At 36.2% G+C, this 24,005-nt stretch overlaps 1 protein-coding gene across 3 annotated transcripts in view; it reads right to left on the bottom strand.

The window, feature by feature from the left end:
- SPART (spartin) overlaps positions 1 to 24,005 on the bottom strand; it is a 29,537-nt gene that overhangs the window by 4,647 nt on the left and 885 nt on the right. The window contains exons 1-8 of one of the 3 annotated variants that reach the window (XM_065901735.1): positions 17,414 to 17,435; positions 14,813 to 15,624; positions 11,271 to 11,468; positions 8,808 to 8,963; positions 6,149 to 6,272; positions 5,423 to 5,617; positions 4,132 to 4,290; positions 3,964 to 4,054 (exon numbers count right to left, since the gene is read on the bottom strand). In XM_065901735.1, the coding sequence (XP_065757807.1) occupies positions 3,964 to 4,054; positions 4,132 to 4,290; positions 5,423 to 5,617; positions 6,149 to 6,272; positions 8,808 to 8,963; positions 11,271 to 11,468; positions 14,813 to 15,622 (1,733 nt within the window). In that variant the 5' untranslated portion in view covers positions 15,623 to 15,624; positions 17,414 to 17,435. Of the gene's footprint in view, positions 1 to 3,963; positions 4,055 to 4,131; positions 4,291 to 5,422; positions 5,618 to 6,148; positions 6,273 to 8,807; positions 8,964 to 11,270; positions 11,469 to 14,812; positions 15,625 to 17,413; positions 17,436 to 24,005 lie in introns of those variants that run through there. The other 2 variants (XM_065901734.1, XM_065901737.1) reach the window with 2 other exon arrangements.

Genomic DNA, 24,005 nt, shown 5'->3' with positions numbered 1-24,005 from the left:
TGCAGTGGTATGCAGCTGGGATGTATGAGCGTGTAGATTAAAAGTTAAGAGGAAATACAGATCTAAGAGTCACTGAGATATAGGTGATATAGGTGGCCACAGGTGTGGGGGTGTGTGTGTGTGTGTGTGTGTGTGTGTGTGTGTGTGAGTGTGAGTGTGTGTGTGTGTGTGTGTGTGTGTGTGTGTGAGATAGCCACACAGAGCAGAAAAGGGAGTACAGAGTACAAGCACAGACAGAACAAATATTGAAGGAATGAGTGTGGAAGACAGCCACCTTGAGAAGTATCGGTAAGACAAAACTGAAAGGTGGTAAATGACAGTACTGTGAGGAGATGTGTAGACAGCTGACCCACCAGTTTCAGTAAGTATTAAATCTTGGATAAAGATCAATCAGGAAGAAAGGCTACAGTAAGCATGTGATTTGACTTTATCCACACACACAAAAAAAAAACCTGTGGAAAAAATCTTAAGACATAAGAAAGGCATGTCTTTCAACCTACAGGTAACTCAAAATGTAAGGCTAACATGGCACACATCAAAATCTGAAGCCAAAGTGATAGACAGAATCAATGATGGGTCAAAATCAACAAAGTGCAATTAAGCCAAAATAAATGTAAAGTTTTTATTTAGGTACAAATATCAACTGTCTAAAAATAAGGCAAAGGTTCAGATTGTAAAGCAATTATAATTCAGTTAAGAAAAACAAGTTGATATGGGTCAATAAAGTAACAGCTACTATAAAGACATACCCTTTGTCTTCTATTCCATATTTATCACATGCTAAATATGACCAAAACAAGGGAGACAACCCCACTGTTTTCAATCTGGTTGCAATACCTCTAGAATATTAGATTCAACTCTGGGTTCCATATTTTGAGAACAATACTCACAAAGCAAAGATCTGGAAACCATACTATATATGGAATTGTTAAACTGGGAGTATTTAGTAGAAAAGAAAAAATAAATGAAAGACATAATGATCATATTTAAATATGTCTACAGTTACAATGTTGAAAAGACAAGACTGATCCCATAGAACTCCTGAGTAGATGTGATATAGAGTTTTATGGATAATATGACATCTGCTAAAGAGGATACCCTCAAATGGATTTGAATTTGCCCCTTCACCCAGTGAAAATTTAAGGGAAACTTTAACTAAAATTTACTAAATAAACCAGTTAAATACTATACCTTAAAAGTATTAATTTGTTACAGGAAAATATTTTTACTAAGCTTATTCTTCACAGATATATGTTCTAAGATAAAATATTACTGAGGTGGAAACAAAAATGCACCTAATTTACTAAAGTTGCATTATTTTCCTTTAAACAATTTAGAGTGGAAAAAAGGAACTTAAAGGTGAAAGTTAGAAGCTATGAAGAAGAGTGATGAATTATTTAATAGATACTATACTGCAATTAGGCATAGTAGGTTTAAAGTTACTCAATTGCTTTTTCCTTATTCCTATAGGTCTTCTTGCTCCTCAATCTAAATTATAATAAAAGTAGTAATATAACTGACAAAAATAAAGTCTTAACAAATCTTTCTTATACATTTACCTCAAAAAATTAGTAGGAGTGTAATTAATTATATAGGTCATTAGGTAAGTCATTCATAATGAATGAACACAGTCCTGAATCAGAATCAAAACCATAAAAGGCATGGAGAATATACTTATCTACTACAACCTGCCTTTAAATATACCTAAATTAAAAAAAAATAATAATTATTTGTATTTGCTTATACTACAAGAAACCAGATATGGAAATTTATGTAACATATTTTTCTCCTAGGCATAGTGCAAATAATTAAGGCAGATTTGAAACAACTACTTGGGAGAGTAATTTCTCATAGGCAATAAAAATACACATGTTCAAATAATAGTAAGTTATCTTCATAATACCATCATCAGTTGGATTAGAGTAGAAAAATACAAATGTTCCATCTATCAAATAGCTTTCATAGTGTAAATAAGTGTAAATTCATAAATGTAAACAAATATAAATTTATGTCAATTATGGAGAACTAAACTAAATGGAAGAACTAGATTTTCCAATTCTTCAGTGATAAATATCACTGAATTATTACTGGTTTAATACCTGCAGTTTCTTCTCCTAAAAGGCAATTTCTACTTCTGGGCAAGAGTATTCATAAATGAGAAAATAGTACTACTTGGACAAACCTGTTATTTCCCACTGTCCCTCCCATCTTTCCAAGTTTCTAATTAAGTTACTGCCAACACTAAGGTATCCTGATAATTGGAAATACAAATCTAATTAACTAAATCTTCACCTGCTTCTTTTCTGAAAAAAAGAACTGAATCTTTGGAAGAAAGGATAAAACTAGCAATATACACCATAACAGAAATAAATTAGCTCCAAAACACAGTAAAAATACTCTAATATCACATTAATTCTCCTCACTAAGGACAAGAAATACAAAATCTACACCAAAACCTTGTACTTCCTAGCTAGGTGAATTTCAAACTTTTTAAAAGACTCAACTTAATTCAAGTACTTAAGTACATTTTTTTTAAGAGCAGGAAATGGACAAATCCAATAAAGCACTTCCTACTTAGTCATGTGACCACCTATTTAGCCATGCTAGCACATAATAATCTAAAAATAATCCACTTTTGGTCTAAAAAACACTACTGACTTTCTCCAGCACTTGCAACAAAAAAAAGAAGCCATTTTTCTAATGATGACTAATCCATCAAAGTAACCTAAAAGGCATAACAAAAAGAGTATCAGATTAGAGGTCAATGCCAAGAGTAGCAAGAAGTCAGCTGGGACACTTGGGTTTTACATGTCCATCAAAATTTCAGATCTACTCTGCATCTGGTTTTCCAAGTCCTCTGGTAAAACTGATACTCCATGATGATATGCCATGTTGCTTTTACTCAAAGGTATGTTTGCCCCAGACTGAGCAGACCAAACCAACTTAGGCTGGAAATTAAGTTAGTAATTTACTAGTTAGCTAATTTACTATGATGGGAGAGAGTCTAAACATACCGATGTAGTGCTGGAAAAGAATTCCAGATACTAAACTCACACAGATATCCCATTAAGGAGAGTGGTGGCCTGGCACTGTTTCCTGACACTTCATGCATCTCAGCTTTACCACTTACTAGAGTGTAATTCTTAATCAGGTATTTAATGATCTATGCTTTTGGTTTCTTCATCTATAAAATGGAGATAACAGCATTAAAAATTAAACACGACATATGGAAAGCACTGAACACAATGTCTGATGCATAAGTATGAACGCAAATGCTGTCAGTGAGTAAATAATTAACACATATAACCAAGAGCTGAGAACACGATTAACTTTTTCTTCTAAATAAATATTAACTATTAAGATCTAAACAAACTCAAAGTTAAAAAAAGCAACTGAGGTCCTTCATACTAAATTTGAGTTTAGACTTCCAGTACTTATAAAGACAGAAGAAAGAGCTAAAATCCTGTTTTTAAGTCTCATTTTTACTACCACTTATCAGATGAGCTTGGATAAATCATTCAGTTCTATGTTCTATGCCCATTTCTTAAAGGCATGTCTTATACCATCTCTCTGTTCCAATACATATGCACAGTGGTACATTCAAATAAGATGTGAAAATTGAATATTCTTCATATATAGAAGGGGCTAGTACTAGCAAAGTATACTACCTTAAATATAATTCAAGTTTTCCCCACCAAAATCACAGATAAACATCACTCATCAAGAACATGAAGGCATATAGAAACTCCAGGCATTAAAAATAACAGGAATCTATTCTTTCCATTAACGATGGACAAATATAACAAAATTAGTAATACGAAGCAAAGTCACAGTAATACTATTGATTTCTAGAATCTTTATTCTTCTTCCTATTTAGAAATAGCAAGTGAAAAAAACTGTTTTATCAGATATTTAATAAAAAACAGCTATAAAATCATTTTAATTGTCTAAAATTCAACTTACTTGTATCTGACAGTTTGTACAGTTTCTGCTGAAACATTGTTAACAATGCATTTAGCTGCACATTCCAATCCTTGCCAGACAGTTGAGAATCCTGAAAATACATTCAAAAGTAAGTAAAACCAACCCTTGGGAAACAGACCTTCCTAAGTTTTCAGAGTTTTATGTTACCTTGAACACTACTTGCTGCTACAACCATAGCACCATCCAGGGTAGACTTTCCATTTCGGTCTTTCTTAAGAGACTCTGGAACAAGCTTGCTTCCATGCTTCTTGACATGTGGAGCTAATTCCTTTCCAACACAGTTTGCCACAGAACAAACTCCGTCAACTAGTATAACCATTTAAAAGAAAAAAACTTAGAAAAACATGTATTTTCCCCTTGATTTTACCATTCTCACTAAGCAAAATTCTTTCATGAGTATCTAAAGTTGATTCATTGCACAATGTTACCATTCCTATTTAAAAAAGGATGAAAACAAGGCTGGTCATTTTTTTAAACAAAGGCTATTGTTTGGTTTAAGGATGTGTTTGCAGAGCTTCAGTTCAGTTCAGTTCAGTTCAGTCGCTCAGTCGTGTCCGACTTTTTGCGACCCCATGAATCGCAGCACGCCAGGCCTCCCTGTCCATCACCAACTCCCTGAATTTACTCAAACTCATGCCCATTGAGTCCGAGATGCCATCCAGCCATCTCATCCTCTGTCATCCCCTTCTCCTCCTGCCCCCAATCCCTCCCAGCATCAGGGTATTTTCCAGTGAGTCAACTCTTCGCATGAGGTGGCCAAAGTATTGGAGTTTCAGCTTCCGCATCAGTCCTTCCAATGAACACCCAGGACTGATCTCCTTCAGGATGGACTGGTTGGATCTCCTTGCAGTCTGTTTCATCTCTTTGCTTAGAAGAGAATCATTCACCTTTTCTATTTGCAATGCAAGATCGGTAGATCCAACTATCATGTTTTCCAGCTAAGCGAATTTGTACTTTTTCTCCCTATCAGCAAATACTCAACTGAAATAGTAATAAAGTATTTAAGTGTATATAAAAGTAAACACACCAAAAACCTGATTCAAATGCAATGACTTGTCATCGAAAGCATGTCATACTCCAGGATGGTAAATACACTTGGCAAATACATTCCCTTTCAAAGGCACAGATGTTCCCCTCTCCAACCCATCAAAATAACCTTTAACCAGTGCTTCTCAAACTTTAATAAGCAAGTGACTCACTGAGACACCTTGTGAACTGGAAATACCCAATCAGTAGGTGTGTCAGTGCCCGACATACTTCTAAGGCTTTCAGGTCGGTGCTGCTGGTCTACAGATCCCACCACAAGGAGCAACGCAAAACTGCTTTGTCCAAATTCTTTACCCTCAAAGTTAAACCACCTAAATGAGATTAGATTAATCTGGACTAAAAGATTTTTAATTTAAGTAAAAAGTAGTAAAGGAATCTAAAGTCACTTTACCCAGAAACTGACTGACTTTGGCTGCTCCTCCAGTCGCCTGCTTTGCCATATAAAGTCCCTTGGTCACAGCTGGACTAACTTCCACAGGCTTTTCTTCTGGTTGAATCCGTTCTCGGAGTTTAGATGCTCCTTTCTGGATGGCTTTGCCAGTAAACTCAGCACCTTTGACCAAACCCCAACTCACCCAGGAAGCACCTTTTAAAGGGAAAAATAACTGGATAAAATTAGGACTGGGTTAAAATTATCTGGGTTCGATCCCTGGGTTGGGAAGATCACCTGGAGAAGGAAAATGCTACCCACTCCAGTATTCTGGCCTGGAGAATTCCATGGACTGTACAGTCCATGGGGTCGCAAATAGTTGGACACAACTGAGTGACTTGCACTTTCATACTATACATTTAATACCTATACCAGGATTAAGGGGGGATTTCCAAGGGGAAAAGAAAATAACTGATTTTACGTTCAGAGTTATTCTGAAAGCTTGGGGCTTCTTGAAGCTTTTCACTACCAATTCTCCCAAGAGTAAAAAAAGAGAAAAATAAACCAAGAAGAACTTACAACAATATGACAATATGTAACATTCGAAGAGATCAGTTCTATTTTTAAGTATTTATAAACTGATCATTTAAAACCAGAACATAAAATAGTATCTTTCCAAATATTCTCTAATGGGACCCACCTAAAGGCTTCACATCCTAAGTGAAAAATGTTACCATTACTCCATACCTGACAAAATGTTGTGAGCCACCTTCTCACTCCACTCAGGTATCTCCTTTGCTCTCTCTTCTGAAAGTGGCTCACAGGGCACAATGTGACTCAGATTAACTTCTTCACTTGAAGTACCTTTGGTCTAAATGGTAAAAAGATTTCAAGAAGTGAAAACAATAAAAACTAAGATGAGAGAAAACCATAAGCGTTTTGTAATAAAATACTAATCCAATAAATACTAATGAATGAAAGTATTTCCAGCCAACCTAATTATTAGTACATTTTAGTACATAAAACACAATACCCATAACCACCATGAAGCTGAAAATTGTTCTGGTCTTATGTTAGGTCCCACTGGTAAGTAAGATTTAAATATCAACATACCTCCAATACAGCATTTATCAGATTATATGTAAATTGACTTTTCTCTTTCCTTGACTAGACTGAGTTCCTTCAGAGGGCTAAATACCCATACGCATACAGTCCTCGGTAAGGTTAAAAGATGTGTTAAATAACTCAATCAGTAATGAAGAATGCATCCAAATGAACTGGTTTTGACAGACATCAAGTAAAAGCAAATAAAAATACATAAATAGAGAATCTGCCATTCCATTTTAATGGAAACAGGAAACACAGAAATACTTGCTAATTCAATGGCTAGGGCCAACACTCAAAATTTCAAAGCTAAATTTATTTTTTCATTCTAAATACTTAGCAGTAGGCTAATTCAGACCTCATAATATTATAAAACAACTTGAAACTCAAATTTAACCCAACAGAAATACAACCTGATTTAAAATATAAAACATTAAAAACAAAAATTCCTACACATGGGGAAAAGCCACTCATAAATAAAACCTAAAGACAAAATGAACAAAGTACTTGCAAGTTACATATCTTTGACAATGGGCCAATGTCCCTAATATATAAAGAATTCTTAGAAATTAAGAAGGACTGGCAACCCAGTAATAAAAATGGACATGCCCAGACATCACAGAGAAAGGATATGACTAGACACCATGCAGAAAGCAAAATTTGAGTTAACCTTACACATCTGTTCAAATTTACTCACAAAAAGATCAATGCAAACTAATATATTCCAGTATATTTCTCTCATCATCGCACTGCCAAAATACAGAAAGAGCAACCATCCACTCTGCTGAGCAGGCTATGGGGGAGACAGGTGCTCACGTACCCCTGGTACTGTCTGAACTGTGTAATCCTTAGGAAGGGTAATGCAGCAAGATCTATCAAAATCACAAACGCACTGATCTGTTGACACAGTAACCCCACCTCTAAGAATGTGATGAATTACCTACAGATGTATGAATCAATAGCTCTACAAAATTATTCACTGATGCACTGTTTGTAATAGCAAACAACTACACCAAATACCCCTCAATAAGAGGCTGATTAAATAAACTGTGATCTATTCATACGATGAAATATAACATAAAAAAGACTGAGGAAATTCTAGGACACTCTATATGATGCCACCTTTTGTATAAGAAAGAGAGAGAAATAATAACAGATTTTGTTTGCTTTTATCTACCTCAAAAAACCCAGAAAAGAAACAGAAGACACTAATAAAATTACCTACAGTGGCAAAAGAAAAGGTGTAGATTGGGATGAAGGTGGAAGTAAAGCTTTTTGAAGGTATCTACCATCTCATGTAATTTGATTTTTTTAATCAAGGAATTAAATTTTTAAAAATGAACTTCTAACTTCCATTTTGAATGCCCATGTTCTCATAAAGCTGGTTCAAGATGCTCAACATAACCCACAGTGACAGTTGGTGTATAAAAGTACAATATTCACGTGACATTAATTTCAAAGACAATTACCAAGCACTGATGAGTTACAACAATGAACAGTGCCAAATTGTTTATAATTCAATACTACACAATTGTACTTTCCTTCTTCATAGGTTTGCTTACTTCACTTCAGGACTCATCTCAGCCATAATGGCCTCTAGGAGGAGCCTCCTCAACTGCTTCCCACACCACACATCTTGGAAGGTACAACCGAGCCTTGTATACAACCTGTGTACTTTCATCTAAACATCACATTGGGTAGAAATTCTCTCTTTGCTAATCCATCCTCCCCACTAGATGGTAAATATTTGAGATGAGGAATTTCAACTTTTTTCTATTATGCTCAGCTTTCTAGCACTCAATAAATACTTACTGACCTCTAATCCAAATTCACCATTTGGTACATAACACAGAATCTAAGAAATGAAAGAAGAAATTGCTAAATAAATATTTTTAAAAGCCCATTTTCTCTGTTCTGCTGACTACATGAAGACATAAGGAACCGAATAAAAATGGCAGTATAAGGAAAAGTATACCTAGGCCCAAGATCTTGGTGTATACAGGAAGGCAGAAGATAATACAAAACAAAAAAAGCATATTAATCATTAATGTGAATATAAAAATCTTTCCAATAGTTGAATATCCTCCAAACACAGGCTATTGTTTAAGACAGTTTAAATAAATACTTGGAAAGGGAAACATTAATACTGATTCTAATTACCCTACCAGTGATCACTCTGTGAATCTGCAAGTTGCTCTGCTTTAGTATATGGAGATCTTATATATAATTTAAACTGGTGACAGTTACCTTTAGGCTAGAACACACCCTCATACCTTGTTGACTTTTCATTCACTTTACTTACCTTTTTCCCTCGTTTTCCCTTATGACGCACATCCTTACTGCCTGGGTCCAACTGTCTCACATCAGTGCCACTGGCTTCCTTCAACTGGTCAGAGGCAGATCCTGATCTCCCAGGGATCTGGAATTCATTTTCTCCTTCTGCCCGGTCCCAGTTGGTCTAGGGATAAAGGACTCAGTTTAGTTCAAATTCACATTTCTTCTAAGCTATGGTACATCATGCTGCAGTAATATACTTATTCAAATGACAGTGTTTTACAACTATTTTTGCTAGTCTTTCTATTTTTATCGCATCACCAAATCTCAAATCTTTTTGAGTTCTCTGGTTCATACGATAGGGCCTAAAGTAAATTTCAAAAGAGAAAAAGGTATTTGAGATAAACTTACAGCAGTTGCTGGTATAAGTGATCATAAAATCAGATGCAGATACATTTGAATTTAGTTAAATAATAAATAAGTTTTAGGAAACACATACAGGACTAAATGAGTTTAAAGGAAGTTAACAAACCTCATATCCAGTTTAATTACTCTGCATTGTCGGAAGGCTGCTTTTGTTTTTTTCACTTTTGCACTCAACACTGAAAGTAATCTGCTTACATACACTTTGCTGAATGAATGCTTAAGTGTAAAGACAAGTCAAAAGTACAGCGAGTAACTAAGCTTCTTTTTACTGTTGGAGTTCTAGGATAATACAGAAAACTAAAAATAACATGCAACTGAAAAATAAAACCAAACAGAGGAAATAAACAACCAAACTAAAGGTCAGTTTAATTTCTTGCCTAGAGCTTGGTAATACAGGTCAAATGAATGTAGGGGTGAAGAGAGTAACAGCTCCATAAAAAGTCTGGATTACTTAAGAATGGCACTCTTCAGCTAGTTAACAGTAAAGCTTAGATTTGAACCCATACCCATTTGACTACATTGCTGTCTTTGTAAACTCTCCTGAGCATATTGAGGCTACACACACTTCCATATGGGGGTCATAGGTTTTGCTGGTATAGCTTAAATAACTGACATTTTAGTTCATACTGATCATCAGGTTATTCTCATACACAGTTCTTACAATCTAACACTGAGATGACTCTCTGGCCTATCGCTTACCTGGTGATCTGCTCCCATCACCTTTGCCCTTAAATGTTTAATATAGGTATGGACTGAAGGTGTATTCTACTTTCTGAGATAAAAGGAACAAATCTTTCATAACTGAATTCAAAACTATTTTGTGAAATCCTCTCTGACCTCCTTTCACTTTTTTCCATCATCGATTACACTATACTGTTATTTAACAGACTGTTAACATGCTCAAGAATAGGAACTGTTATATATGTATTTTTTATAACCCCCTCTGTTCTTCCTTACCATCCCATCATTTAGCACAGAACCAGGTTAAATAATGAATTCTAAATATCTGTTGATTGAAGGAGAAAATAAGAAGTTTTCTATATATACTATATATATATATATGTTACCAGGCTGTCAATCTTCTTCAACCTCTAATAACTGTCAATAGGCACAATAAAAAATGGTTTCCTCCCTTGTCCTACATTAGGATGGGCAAGAACACCTAAAGAAAACATCTCCATTATACTCTATTCCAACTTCCTAAAACAGATCAGTATCGGGCAGAGAAAATGGGTTAAATGAGGCAAGTTCACAGGATGACCAACCACTTTCTAAATCACATTTTGCCTTCGTTCATCATAACAACAAAGACAATTTCCTCAGACAAAATCTATTCCTCAAGACATACTGCTAAAATGTCTAACACTATCCATCTGTTAATGCTGAAATTAATTTCCCTGGTGGCTCAGACAGTAAAGCATCTGCGGGCAACACGGGAGGCCCTGGTTCGATCCCTGGGTAAGGAAGGTCCCCTGGAAAAGGAAATAGTAACCCACTCTAGTACTCTTGCCTGGAAAATCCCATGGACCGAGAAGCCTGGTAGGTTACAGTCCATGGCGCAAAGAGTTGGGACACGACTGAGCGACTTCACTTTCAATGCTGAAATTATCTTCACTTTACCACTGAGTCCCATTAGTCCACTTTTCCAACTGAGAAGTAAGAGAGTGGTCATAACAAGAGCTAATACCCACACTACTTGCTAGCACTGATGTACGTGTCTTAAGGCATTAAATTTAAATCTTCATCATAGCCCAATAAAGTGGATGTTATTATCTTCATTTCATGATAAAGAAACTAAAGTATAGGGAAGATCAACAAATTGAATTAGACAGCTATTAAGTGCAACAGTTCAAATTCAAACCGAGACAATTTGATTTGAGAGACCACAATAATCACTATTTATAGCCAATTCCCAACATGTATTAAATATTTGTGAACACACAAGAAAATTATATACTATTTCCTATTTCCTACTGATCAAACTGGAGCTTATTACAATTTCTTTGAAAGCAGGAGTGATTATGTTAAAGTAGGTTGTCATCCTGAAGGTGATCACACAAGTTACCTGGAGCCGAAGGTCAGACATTTGTCTTAACAGATCCTCGAAGAGTTCTCTGTCATCTTCTGGTAATTCAGATGACAAAACGACCCCAACAAAGCATCCTGATGCTTGTAACATCGTATCAGGAAACATGTAGGCACCTACAGTACATTTAAGAACTGGAGACCTATCAGGAACTAGAGGATACAACCAGTCACAAACCTGAAAGGATTAATCGAAAACAAATCAATTAACAAAACAAGGTTTTCACTGAGATTTTAGATATTGTTTTACTAGCAAATACACACTTTAAGGTTTGAAATGCATTTTACAAGACTCTGTAGAACCATCAGCATCAACAAACCCCCAATAAAAATCAGTCATTTGCTAGTCTGATCCCCCCTGCACAACACAGGAACTGTACTAAAAATCTTACTGCTCCTCTAATTAAAAGTCTTAAAACCAGTGTCCTGAAATAGCCCACTGTTAACTGATAATGAGTCTAGCTTTAAATAAATAATGGTCAAAGTAAATTAAGCTTTTATTATTAAACATCTCTGTAGAAATTAAATAAAATCAAACTGTTTCCAAGTACTCCACATGTATTTACTGATTTAATCCTCAAAATAATACCATGAAATTGGTTAGTGTCACTTTAACCACAAGAAAACTGAGGCACTGAGAGGTTAATTAAGTTGCTCAGAGTCAACAACCAAAAAGTGAAGCTAGGATTTAAACACATGCTATCTGCCACTGGAGAAGCTAAACGATTCTTTTAATTAGAAACACAGTTTTTTTTTGTTGTTGTTGTTGTTTTTTACTAAGTCCAACCTGACCTGATAGAGCAAGAACATTAAGTTACATTTGTGGATCCACTATCTACTGTCAAGTTAAACCAAAAGTAGCCCAGCAACATCATATGGGGAGGTCAGATTACCACATTAAGACTTAAACTCACCTCCTGAAGATCTAAATTCAGAAGAAATTAAGTTTAAATCAGAATATCCAAATGTATTAATTTCCATTATTCTTGGAGTGACCAGAATAAAATTTTGTCCCTCACCAAGACATTCTCTAATATTAAGAAACTTGGAAGAACAATTGATTATCATCAAATATTGTGTGATGTATATGAATCAAAGAGATGAAAGATTTCATATAAACAATGGAAAATTCTGGTGTACTATCATATCTCTGACCAACAGAATACAAATACATAGAGATCAAGCGCACAAGGCTGACTCTTTCCTAGAAAAGTGGTTAACAAACATTTTCAAATTCTTATTTTAGTGGATTATCTTTGTTTTAGTCATTTCAAAAGTCACTCTCCAGCTTTAATAAAAATCAAACTTCAGACAAAATACAATAAAATTGATGGCTGTGTTTTCCAAAGTATGATATACAACCATCTGTAGTATGTGAAATGACTTCAAGTAATATACAAACTATTTAAATTTGAGTAGCTACATATTTCAATATGTATTAGGGAAAGTATAGCATCTTTCCCTCAATTTCACAGTTGTTATTGCTTAGGATAAAGTTTTAAAAAAATGAGACATTTTAAAAAATATGAACAACAGGTGGTGGATTTAACAAAAAAAGTCGTAATGGTCACACTTAAACGACGAAAGTTAGGGAAAAGGTTTCTTTTACTGTGTCATGATTCTCTAAGATAAACTACATTCTGGTCACCTTGATTGAAATGGAGTATCCTCAAATCTTCTCAAATAAAATTTACAGACCTTTCTTAGGACAGAGTATTATAAATTGGTGAGCTCACCCACCACAGGCTGACTTCTCCCAGTTTCACTTTCACAGAGCAACTTCATATCCAAGTTCCATATGAACTGACTACAAATCTGACAGGTTTAAAAAGTATATTAAAACTAAATTCAAGAGAAAAATAGTTTTTAGAAGCCACAGAACTCTAGTCTGCCAACTTTAAATTAATTTCTAATTTCCTAAATAAAGCAAGAGTGATTGCTAAGAACAAAAAATTCAGTAAACACAGGGCAACTCTCTTTTAGGACACTGTTATAAATACCTGAATACATGTAAACAAGAGTCCATTAAAAAGACTCAAATTTTGGGTTCAATTTTACTTTTTTATTTAGGACTCAAAATAGGATACACTAGAAAAACAGAATTAAAAGCACAGAACAAATTTTTACTAAAGGACAAGTCATTTTAATGATTGAGCTCATGTAATCAATAGAATGTTTCAAGTTTTCACTCCCTAAGCCTCCAATAGACCAGGACCCAAAGGTTTTTTAAATTCCACTCTTACAATGCCACTTTTTTATTACCAGGTCAGTAGAAAATGTTTTATCTTTTATCAGACCCCTCAGAATCAGTAAGCCTACTCTTTTCAACCTTAAGGCTTCTTTTTAAAATATAACTTATGATTCACACTATTCTTCCTGTCCATTAATGAAGTCTTTCTTCCAACAATGCTCCCAGATATCTCCTTCATACACTCCTAGTAAATCTCCAACTATCTGTAAACAACCTTCAAGTGGACTTCACAGAGTAAAAGCTGCAAAGGAATTGAAAATATACCAAAAAAGAAAACAAATGTAGATAACTAGTACTGTAGCTAAACCACATCACCTGGACTTTTAAAAGCACGTGCCTTGCTCAAATAGTCATCTCCCTACCATGCAGATCCTTTTGTTATATCCAATGAATATGAATCTATACTTCTAGAAACCCATCTCCCCATCTCTCCAAACTAAAACAGATTGATACTGGACCATCATCTTCAGAATACCTCGGGAATTCCATAACAGTGTCCTAACCTCAACCTTTATTTAGCAACAGTCTATGCTCTTGGACCAAGTGTATCCTGGTAAATGTATATGTTTGGAAAGTTAGAATTGCTTCTCAGATGATTATCATCACAGTCTCTACTTGCAGACCATGGTTTCTTAACCTTGGCATGACTGACATTTTCAGTTATTTTTTTTAACTGATAAGAGCCATCCTGTTTAATGTTTAGCAGTATGCCTGGCCTCTACCCACTATATATGCCAGTACCAACAGCACACACCCCAGTCCCAGCTGTGACAACCAAAAACGTCCCCACTACTGTCTAAATATCCCAGGGTGTGTGGAGACTGCAGGGGTGGTTCCTACTAGTTGAGAACCACTATTCCAGACACCAGGGTGCATCTAGCCCAGTTTAGCTCCTCAGTGGGGGCTTGACAACATTTGCGCAAATTTACGGTTACACATTCACATATGAATTACACAAATCCCTTTTGAAATTAAAGTTATTAGGTTTCTTCTTCAGATAAAAAACTAAAAGAATGAATATTTCAATCTCCTTCGGGTCCTGTCATCACAAATTTAATACTAAAACGAGACTTTATATCTAAAGAAAAATAAATGTTGTCAAATACAAACATGGATGCTGAAGGCACATAAATTTCATGAATTTAAAAAGGAACTAGAAATTATAGTAACCTTTTTGCATTCACTGTCTTGGACACATCATAAATATTATCAAATAAAAGTAGTATATTCTACACATATTTCAAATTTGTTTACCTCTTTCTTTGGCTTACCTGGAGAAATCCAGGAGGACGATTTAGAAAGGTATCAAGAGAATTATCCAAGAACCTCACGATTCGAAGGTACCCAGGATATGAAGGTGCACTAACCTCCCCTGCGGGATTTACAAAGAAAATCTGTACTCCGTTTGGTATCAAAATCAACTCATCTGCATCCAGCCCTAAGGTCTCAAGAGGTGGCGGCTGAGAGTGATTCCTATAGAAGTTCTCCCCAACTGACGAGAACTCCCCAGATTCTGTTCCATAGGAAACAGTGTAGTGACCCTCAGCAGCCTGAGGAGTGTAAGCAGGAGGTGCTTCGGAAGGATGACTCTGACACGGCAAGGACAAAGTAGCAGGTGTACTACTTGACTCCGCACTTGCAGTTGAAGTGCTTCCATTTACTTCACTGTGTTGAGGAACTGAACTAAAGCACTGAGGCTCTGGTGACTTTTCAGACATGTCTTTAGGTGGAAATTCTGGATACAACTTGGGCACCTCCTGAAGATCATTCCGTAGAGAAGTGGCAAGACCCTTCTCCAGAATTTCCAACCTGGTACGTACATTCTGTAGCGTTTCTTTCATTTTCTGTTGCATCTGCCTAGCAGATTCCCACTCAGGACCTGTGTATTCAGGATCTGTTGATGAAATGCTGATTCCTCTAAGCAGGTGCCCTATTCCTTGCTTATAGTAGTTCTTTGCTTCTTCCTTTTGACCTAATTCATCTGTATTCAGCCCTTTATTAACAAATACAAAGGCTTTCTTGTATGCTTCCTTGATGATCTTAATTTCAATAGGTTCTCCATCTTGGGGTTCTTGTTCCATTTCTGCAAAACAGGAAATACATTTTTAATTACCTTATTTAGATATTTGCTTTTTTATTTATTATCAATTCCTCCCACCTGAATATACTTCAGAGGACTGGAGCCTCCTTGTCTTTGTTCACTGATGTATTTCCCAAGCCTACTTAGATATGACATACAGGAAATACTCAGTATGTATTTGCTGAATGGATAAATATTGCTCTTGCTCCTAAGTATCTTTTTAATTAAAAACGTAAGAGAATAAGCCAGAATATAGCTACTGAATAATTTTCTTGTTCCAGTTTCTTGTAAGAAAGAAAAGTTTCCTAAATTTTTTAGGTTGGAACAAAAGAATCTCATTCTAAAATTCATTATACTTCTGGATTACAGTAGCTAATTAAAAATGAAGCTGAATCACATATTGGAGAGGACAGAAACGAGGAGGAAAAAATGTATCTGAATGAAGCTTTAAAGTTACCTTACTTTTATTTAAAGGTGGCAGGTTTCTCACATGCAGTTATTCCCCTTCCCTCTCCAAATTCCATTAAAGTGACTCACAAGATTATTTAAAAGGCATAAACATTTCTTTCAATGAGAAAGAGGCATGAACAGATACTTCACAAATGGCCATGTGAAAAGGCATTCAACACATGACTCCTTCATGGAAATGAAACTAAAACCCAAAATATGACTACAGCTGACCCTTGAACAGTATGGGTCCACGTATACATGGATTATTTTCAATAAACACAGTATTGTACTTTCATTTTATGGCTCTTTAATTAAGTGTGGGGAAAAGTTTGTGTTTGATTAGAGATCACAACATGTGGAATCAAAAGAAAGAGGGTCTGTGTCCTGATTCAATCCAAAGTGTTTCAGTTTTCTGCCCTTGTTATTTATTAATTCCTTTATGTCTGAGGCAGAGACAGTAATACAGAGATTTTTAACTATGTAGTGACTGGCACCTCTAATCCCATTGTTCAAGGTCAATTATATATACTTATCAGGTGGCTAAAATTGAATACTGGCAAATGTTAGAGAAGATGGAAACTGGAACTCTCATATACTTTGCTGGTGTAAGTGAAAAATGGCACAGCCACTATGGAAGTCTGGCATTTCTATCGAAGGTACGTTCACTCACTCTATGATCCAGCAATTCCACTTAGAGGTATATAACCAAGAGAAATGAATGAATATACACACCAAAAATATGTACAATAATATTCATATTATTTTATGAATATATATAAAAATATATAATTATATATATTTGTATATACAATATAAATATATATATAACAATAAATAAATATAAATAATATTTATTCACAAAAGCCAAAATCTCGAAACAACCCAAATGCCCACCCACAGGAGAAGGGATAAACAGTGGCTTGTTCATATTACGCAATAATACACAGAATTTTTTTTTTAATTGATGCCTGCAATGCGGATGACTTACCAAGTCTTTGCACAAAAGAAGCTACATACAAAAGATTTCATACTGAGACTCTATACTGTATGATTTTGAGGAACAAGCAAAACTAGTCTTTGATGAGAGAAACAAAAATAATGACTACAGGTGCTGGTACAGACTTGAAAGGGACACAAGGGGACCTTATAGCATATGGAAATGCTCTCTATCTAGATCTGAGTGGTGACTATATAGTGTATGCATGTATTAAAAATCTGTAAATTTAGGATTAATGCACTATATTGCACCTTGTTATACCCATTAATATATCCATTAATTATATATCCATATATCCATAATTATATATCCATTAATAAAATAAATAACAAAGTCATAACTCACAAAGAGGGAGGATGGAGGGAGTCAACAGTATCTCGTTTTTCAAAGGGGCGGCAGACATGGTGACTCATAAAACAGATCTGAGAAAGCTGAAGCCTACACTGTCAATCAGGAAACCATGGAAGCAGCCCCTCATATATTTCCTGGTAGAACCTCCAAAAGGCACAGGAACTGATGGGATTCAGTCCTCCTCTGGAAGAGAGAGTAGAGGACTGAATATGGGATGGATTCAAAGCTAATTTGCAAACTAATACAGCCACTATGGAGAACAGTGTGGAGATTCCTTAAAAAGCTGGAAATAGAACTGCCATATGACCCAGCAATCCCACTCCTGGGCATACACACGAGGAAACCAGATCTGAAAGAGACACGTGCACCCCAATGTTCATCGCAGCACTGTTTATAATAGCCAGGACATGGAAGCAACCTAGATGCCCATCAGCAGACAAAATGGATAAGGAAGCTGTGGTACATATACACTATAGAATATTACTCAGCCATTAAAAAGAATTCATTTGAAACAGTTCTAATGAGATGGATGAAACTGGAGCCCATTATACAGAATGAAGTAAGCCAGAAAGATAAACACCAATACAGTATACTAACGCATATATATGGAATATAAAAAGATGGTAACGATAACCCTATATGCAAAATAGAAAAAGAGACACAGATGTACAGAACAGACTTTTAGACACTGTGGGAGAAGGCGAGGGTGGGATGTTCAAAGAGAACAGCATTGAAACAAGTATACTATCAAGGGTGAAGCAGATCACCAGCCCAGGTTGGATGCATGAGACAAGTGCTCAGGGCTGGTGCGCTGGGAAGACCCAGAGGGATGGGATGGAGAGGGAGGTGGAGGGGGGATCGGGATGGGGAACACATGTAAATCCATGGCTGATTCATGTCAATGTATGGCAAAAATAAACACACTACAATATTGTAAAGTAATTAGCCTCCAACTAATAAAAATAAATGGGAAAAAAAAACAACAACAAAGCTAATTTACAAAGTAGACCCTCAGATCTCTCCTAACCAAGACCAAGAACACTATTTCTCTCCAGCCCTGAAAGAAGACTGGTGCTTTAATTCAAAAGAGTAGAAGAAAATACCTAATGTGTTCTTAAGTTTTCAGAAGAGATCCATATATTATAACTGTGGGAGGACTCAGGGTTTAATCAGCAATAAGTACACGGTAAACTAAGGAAATAAAAATCAAGACAATTATTAACTCCAAGGAAAACAAGATGCTGAGCTAGAAAGAAAAGTAATCAATATACTGCATGTTTCCATTTTGATTAATATCATAATAATATAAATAATGAATCCTGATACAAGCCAAATTATAATATAACCATCATGAGAAGATGGGAAGATGAATGGATAGAAAGTTTATGTGCCTGTGGTACATAGCATGGGAGACCTAAAATTCCATCTTTCCTACTAGGAAGTTAATGGACAATGCCTAACACTGAAAAATAAAGTAACAATATAAGCATCCTGTTTATTACAGATTCAGACAGAAAGACCAGATGTGGTAAGAAAATGGATACAAGCTTTGGGAGTAAGGGATGAGACTAGGGTGGTGGGATCTCCGATTTTCACTGCAAGCCTTATAAAAATATTTAATTCTTTATATGTGCAGGATAAAAACAATTACTAATTTTAAAAAAGTAAACTAAAGCTTTAGAGCAGCACTGTCCAACAGAATTATAAATGTTAACTACATATGTAATTTAAAATTTTCTGATAGCCACATTTAGAAAGTAAAAAATTTCAGTGATAGCATTTTATTTATCCAAAAACATCCAAAATATTATTTCATCATGTACCCAATATAAAAATTATTATGAGATAGTTTTCCTTATTTTTGGCATTAAGTCTTCAAAACCTAGTGTGTATTTTACACTTGAGGCATACCTTAATTTCCACTACCTTCATCTCAAGCCCTCAATACCCACATGTGCCTACTATAGACACTGTGGTTTTATTTTCCTGTGATCTCAGTAAAAATTATAATGATAGGATAATTTAAAGGACTTAAGGCTCTTTTAGCAACCATCTGCACTATAAAGGCATCACCAAACTAGCCTAACCATATTTTCTAACCTGAAAAATAAACCACTGGTCAGTCACATACAGGGACTTCACAGTAGTTGAGTGTGTGTGTGTGTACATTTATATATATTTGTCCTCAATTTAGAAAACATCACATACAATCAACCATCATCAGAGATCTTACTTGTCCCACCTTGAATCCCCTGTGAAAACTGACAATCCCATCCTGGAATCCTGTCTTTAGAACAGAATGCCAGTAGAATGCTTTCTTTCCTCAGACACCATGGGATAGGAATTCTGCATTCCACCTTCCTTAGGATACAAGCAGACTCAGAGTTCAGAAAGCAAGACAGCAGAGGTAACACAGGCTATGGCGAGCTGACCCAGGAATTTAACCAGCACTCTTAAGTCTGCTCAAATGCCTTGAACAGGGTCTTGAACAACACCGTGACTTGGCTTTTTTTGCTCTGTGTTATAGGCTATCAGTGTTCTTCCCTGATAGTTCAACTGGTAAAAAACCCACCTACAATGCAGGAGACCCCGGTCTGATTCCTGGGTAGAGAAGATCCCTTGGAGAAGGGATAGGCTACCATTCCAGTATTCTTGGACTTCCCTTGTGGCTCAGCTGGTAAAGAATCCGCCTGCAATGCGGGAGACCTGGGTTCAATTCCTGGGGTGGGAAGATCCCCTGGAGAAGGGAAAGACTACCCACTCCAGTATTCTGGCCTGGAGAATTCCATGGACTGTATAGTCCATGGGGTCGCAGAGAGTCAGACAGGACTGAGCGACTTCACTTTCACAGGACATCATGACTACCAAGGACACCATTTACAGAGCTTTTAATGTGTGCTGGAGACCAAGCTACATGTTCATTTCATTCAGTCCTTACAAACAACTCTTGAGACATTGCTACTGTTACTAGTACTTTGCAGAAGGAAGAAAAATGAGGTTTGAAGGCCATAACTGCTTTAGATCACATGTTTCTGAAAGACCTTGGAGCTAAGAATTACTTTCATATTTTTAACAGCATATAAAAACAAGGATATGCAACAGAGATTATATGTGACCCACAAGCCTAAAACATCTTACTATCTACTTTCTGGAACTTTACAAAAAGAGTTTACTAACCCATCACCTTAGATTACAGAGTTAGATAGTCTGATTCCAAAACTAATCCTCTAAATCAGGGTTTCTCAATCTCAGTTTGATTCACATTTTGGGCTGGAAAATTCTTTGTTATGGGAGGCCGTCCTGATCACTGGAGGATGTTTATCCCCACTCTGATCTCTATCTACTAGGTGCCAGAAGCAGTGTCCCCCTCTACCAACCATGTGACGATCAAAAATGTCTCTAGGGCTTCCCTGGTGGCTCAGTGGTAAAGAATCTGCCTGCCTATGCAAGAGACACAGGTTCGATCCCTGATCTGGGAAGATCCCACATGAGGCAAAGCAACTGAGCCTACTGCAACTACTGAAGCCCAAATGCCCTACAGCCCGTGTTCTGCAACAAGAGAAGTCACAACAGGAACTAGAGAAAAGCCCATGTAGCAACTAGGACCCTGCACAGCCAAACATTTAAAAAATAAGTAAATAAAGTTATTTTTTAAAAAAATCTCCAGGCATTGCCAAACGTACCCTGGCTGCAAAATCATCCCCTGTTGACAACCACAGCTCAAATGGTCTTTAAATGAGGGAATGTGTATTCAGGGGAACATGAAGATCTGTCGAGGAACATGTAACAACAACATATATAATTTTAAGAAAAAGGCTTTCAGATCCCTCCTCACTAAAACAGACCTATAGGCAACATGCCTGCAGTTTAGCTATCATGCTATTGCTTTTCCTCTTTCAAGCTCCTTTCATAGTCTTCCCAATTTGCAAAACTTTACCAAATATACCACACTCCCATTCCTATTTTTAGTATGGTGTATTTCCCAGCATGGAAAGGCAGAATTCATGGTAGAATGAAACAGCCCAAAAGTCACAGGTGTCAATTTCAATTTTATGCATGACTCCAACTATCCATCTCCTTAAAATATAAATTTCCACTAAAATTCCATTTTTATATTGAATTATCCTTTATCAAAATCCATCAGATATTATGCTGTTCTGAATAACTATTACTACTTGTAATAATTCAATCCAGAAGAAAAGTAACTCCTAGAGCAATAGTCAAAGAAAAAATTTAAAACTTAGTTTCAACTTACACAAGTATTTTTATTGAAGACATGTATGGCAGAGAATAAAAAGCTTTTGAGTATAAATAAATTACATTAAGATAATACTCAGGAGTTGGTAACAGTAGAAGTGGATAAAATAAGAGTACAATTTCAAGAAAAAGGAAGAGTGTAAAATAGCTTGTATTTTAAAAACTGACGGTGATGGATATAAAAGTGCAATATTATACCCCATGAGATACAGTTAAGAGTGATGAACCAATTTTATATTAAAATGTCAGTATCTATACTATGTGGGATACTGCATCCTTTCCAACCACCTGAGAGTATAATGCAAAACATTATAAATCAACTTAGACCTATGCAAGGGGAATTGTTTTACACAAATTATTTTGGGGGTTCACAAGTAAACTAAAAACACAGTTCTAAATCCACTCACTATATTATATTGCAAACATGAGACACACATGGTCTGTGACACTTAGAAGCACTGTAATTTACTGCCTTTTATTAAGCTCTCTGGACATGCTTGGCACTGTTATATGCTCCATTTACTCCTCATATCCTTGGAGGGTTGTTCTGATTTAGAAAATGTTTAACAAATACTCAGCAGCTTGCTCAAGGACTAGTCAGTGAGCTGGTAAATGGAAGAGACAGATTCAAAGAGTCAGGTTCAATAGGTATTTGTCAAGAAAACGACATGTCTGACTCCAAAGGTAAACCTCCTGCTATATGAACAAGTGAGCAGAGTGAGGAGGTGTGAAGGGTAACTGAACTGTTTCAGTTACTTAGAAAGACTTCAGGTTTAAGTCTTAAAGGGTAGATAGCATTTGAAGACAGAATGCACGAGAAAGGAACCCTAGGTAGAAGGAGTATTACCTTGCAAACGTCTTTATTTAAAAACTTATTTCACATCGTGAGCTGAAAGATTTCCTAAATAATGTGTCACTGGAGGAAAGGCGGCGGGAGCTATTCACAGCGAAGGCAGGTGTGTGTGTGCACACATCCATGCTGTGTGTGGGGTGGGGGTGTTCCTGGCTCAGCTGCTGCTGAAGAGTCTTCCTTGCTGTCGTCTTCACTTTGAAGAGGGAAATATATATAGAGAGCAGAGAGAACAGCCTGGAGGTCCAGCAGATGAAATGTAGTTTGTAATCTCATCACAGAAAGAAGATACTTTCTACTAAAATATTACATTTTCATTTTGTGGTTGTTACAGGATTTGCTTTTTCTCAGTAGTCTCTGAGAAGATGCATTTCACAGAAAAAAGGACTATACGATGGTGACTTAAAAACAAAGAAGTCTATCCTACCCCAAACCACAGTCAAGTGCTTATCAACTGTCTTGAAAAGTAAACACTATTATTACATGATTTGGCGCTTTAATTTTTAAAGTTGAGAACAGAAAAAAAGTCCTTGAAACGTCAATCTGAAGTATCAAATAAAACAATACCTACACCACTACATTCACCTTCAACCACAAATCAAAACCTGGCTCCAGATACCAATGGCGCATTTAAATTATTTTTTAAACGTTCTAATAAAAATAAAATGCATTTATTTCATATAACAGTGTGTGTGTGTGTGTGTGTGTGTGTGTGTGTGTGTGTGTGCGCGCGCGCGCGCGCACGCGCGGCTTTAAAAATATACTAGGAGCAAAGAGGTTCAATTCTGAACCAAACACTTAGTCTTTATTAGTTCAACCTCATAAACACTAAAAGTAGTAACAATCATGCTAACAATCAATACCACAACAAGTCTTTAATAATATAACCATTTATCTCCCTAGAAGGAGGAGCAGCAGCAGCTGTTCTGATGCCCACCCATCTCGCCCTTTACAAAATAAAACCAACCAACCAAACAATAGGAGCAGGAACTTTCCCCAAATATCTATCTGTAACTGCCTTCTGTAGCAACCCGCCCTATTTTGGCTTGCTACAGGAACTATATATAGTGACATTTCATAAAGCCTCACAGGTAACAGAGAGCACACGAGAAAAGAGCTTCTTATTCCAAATACGTTTCACATAAAGTCAACAACTTAAGTCTGCTAATGTGAAAGAGAGCGAACCAAAAAGTACCTGCACTTATAATGGCAGGGGGATTCTCATACTACTTTTGCTTTCGGAAATTTCAAAAGAAAATTGTTGAATTCCTAAACATTTAAGGCCACGCATTTCACAGGCAACAACAATGAAGACAAGCTCATTAAATTACAGTACAATAAAGCAAATCTCGAGCATCCTCAAGTGACAGAGTAAAGCAATTCATTTACAATTAAGAGAGTGGAGAACTGGGCCAACCCTACAGTAACGCAATAATGCCGTGTCACGAAACTGCGCATTCCAAGAGCAACTTTCCAGGC

Source organism: Muntiacus reevesi, chromosome 11 (genome assembly GCF_963930625.1).
Source record: "Muntiacus reevesi chromosome 11, mMunRee1.1, whole genome shotgun sequence".
Taxonomy (NCBI): domain Eukaryota; kingdom Metazoa; phylum Chordata; class Mammalia; order Artiodactyla; family Cervidae; genus Muntiacus; species Muntiacus reevesi.
The sequence above is the reverse complement of the archived record's forward strand: the minus strand, read 5'-3'. Positions and strand labels throughout refer to the sequence as shown.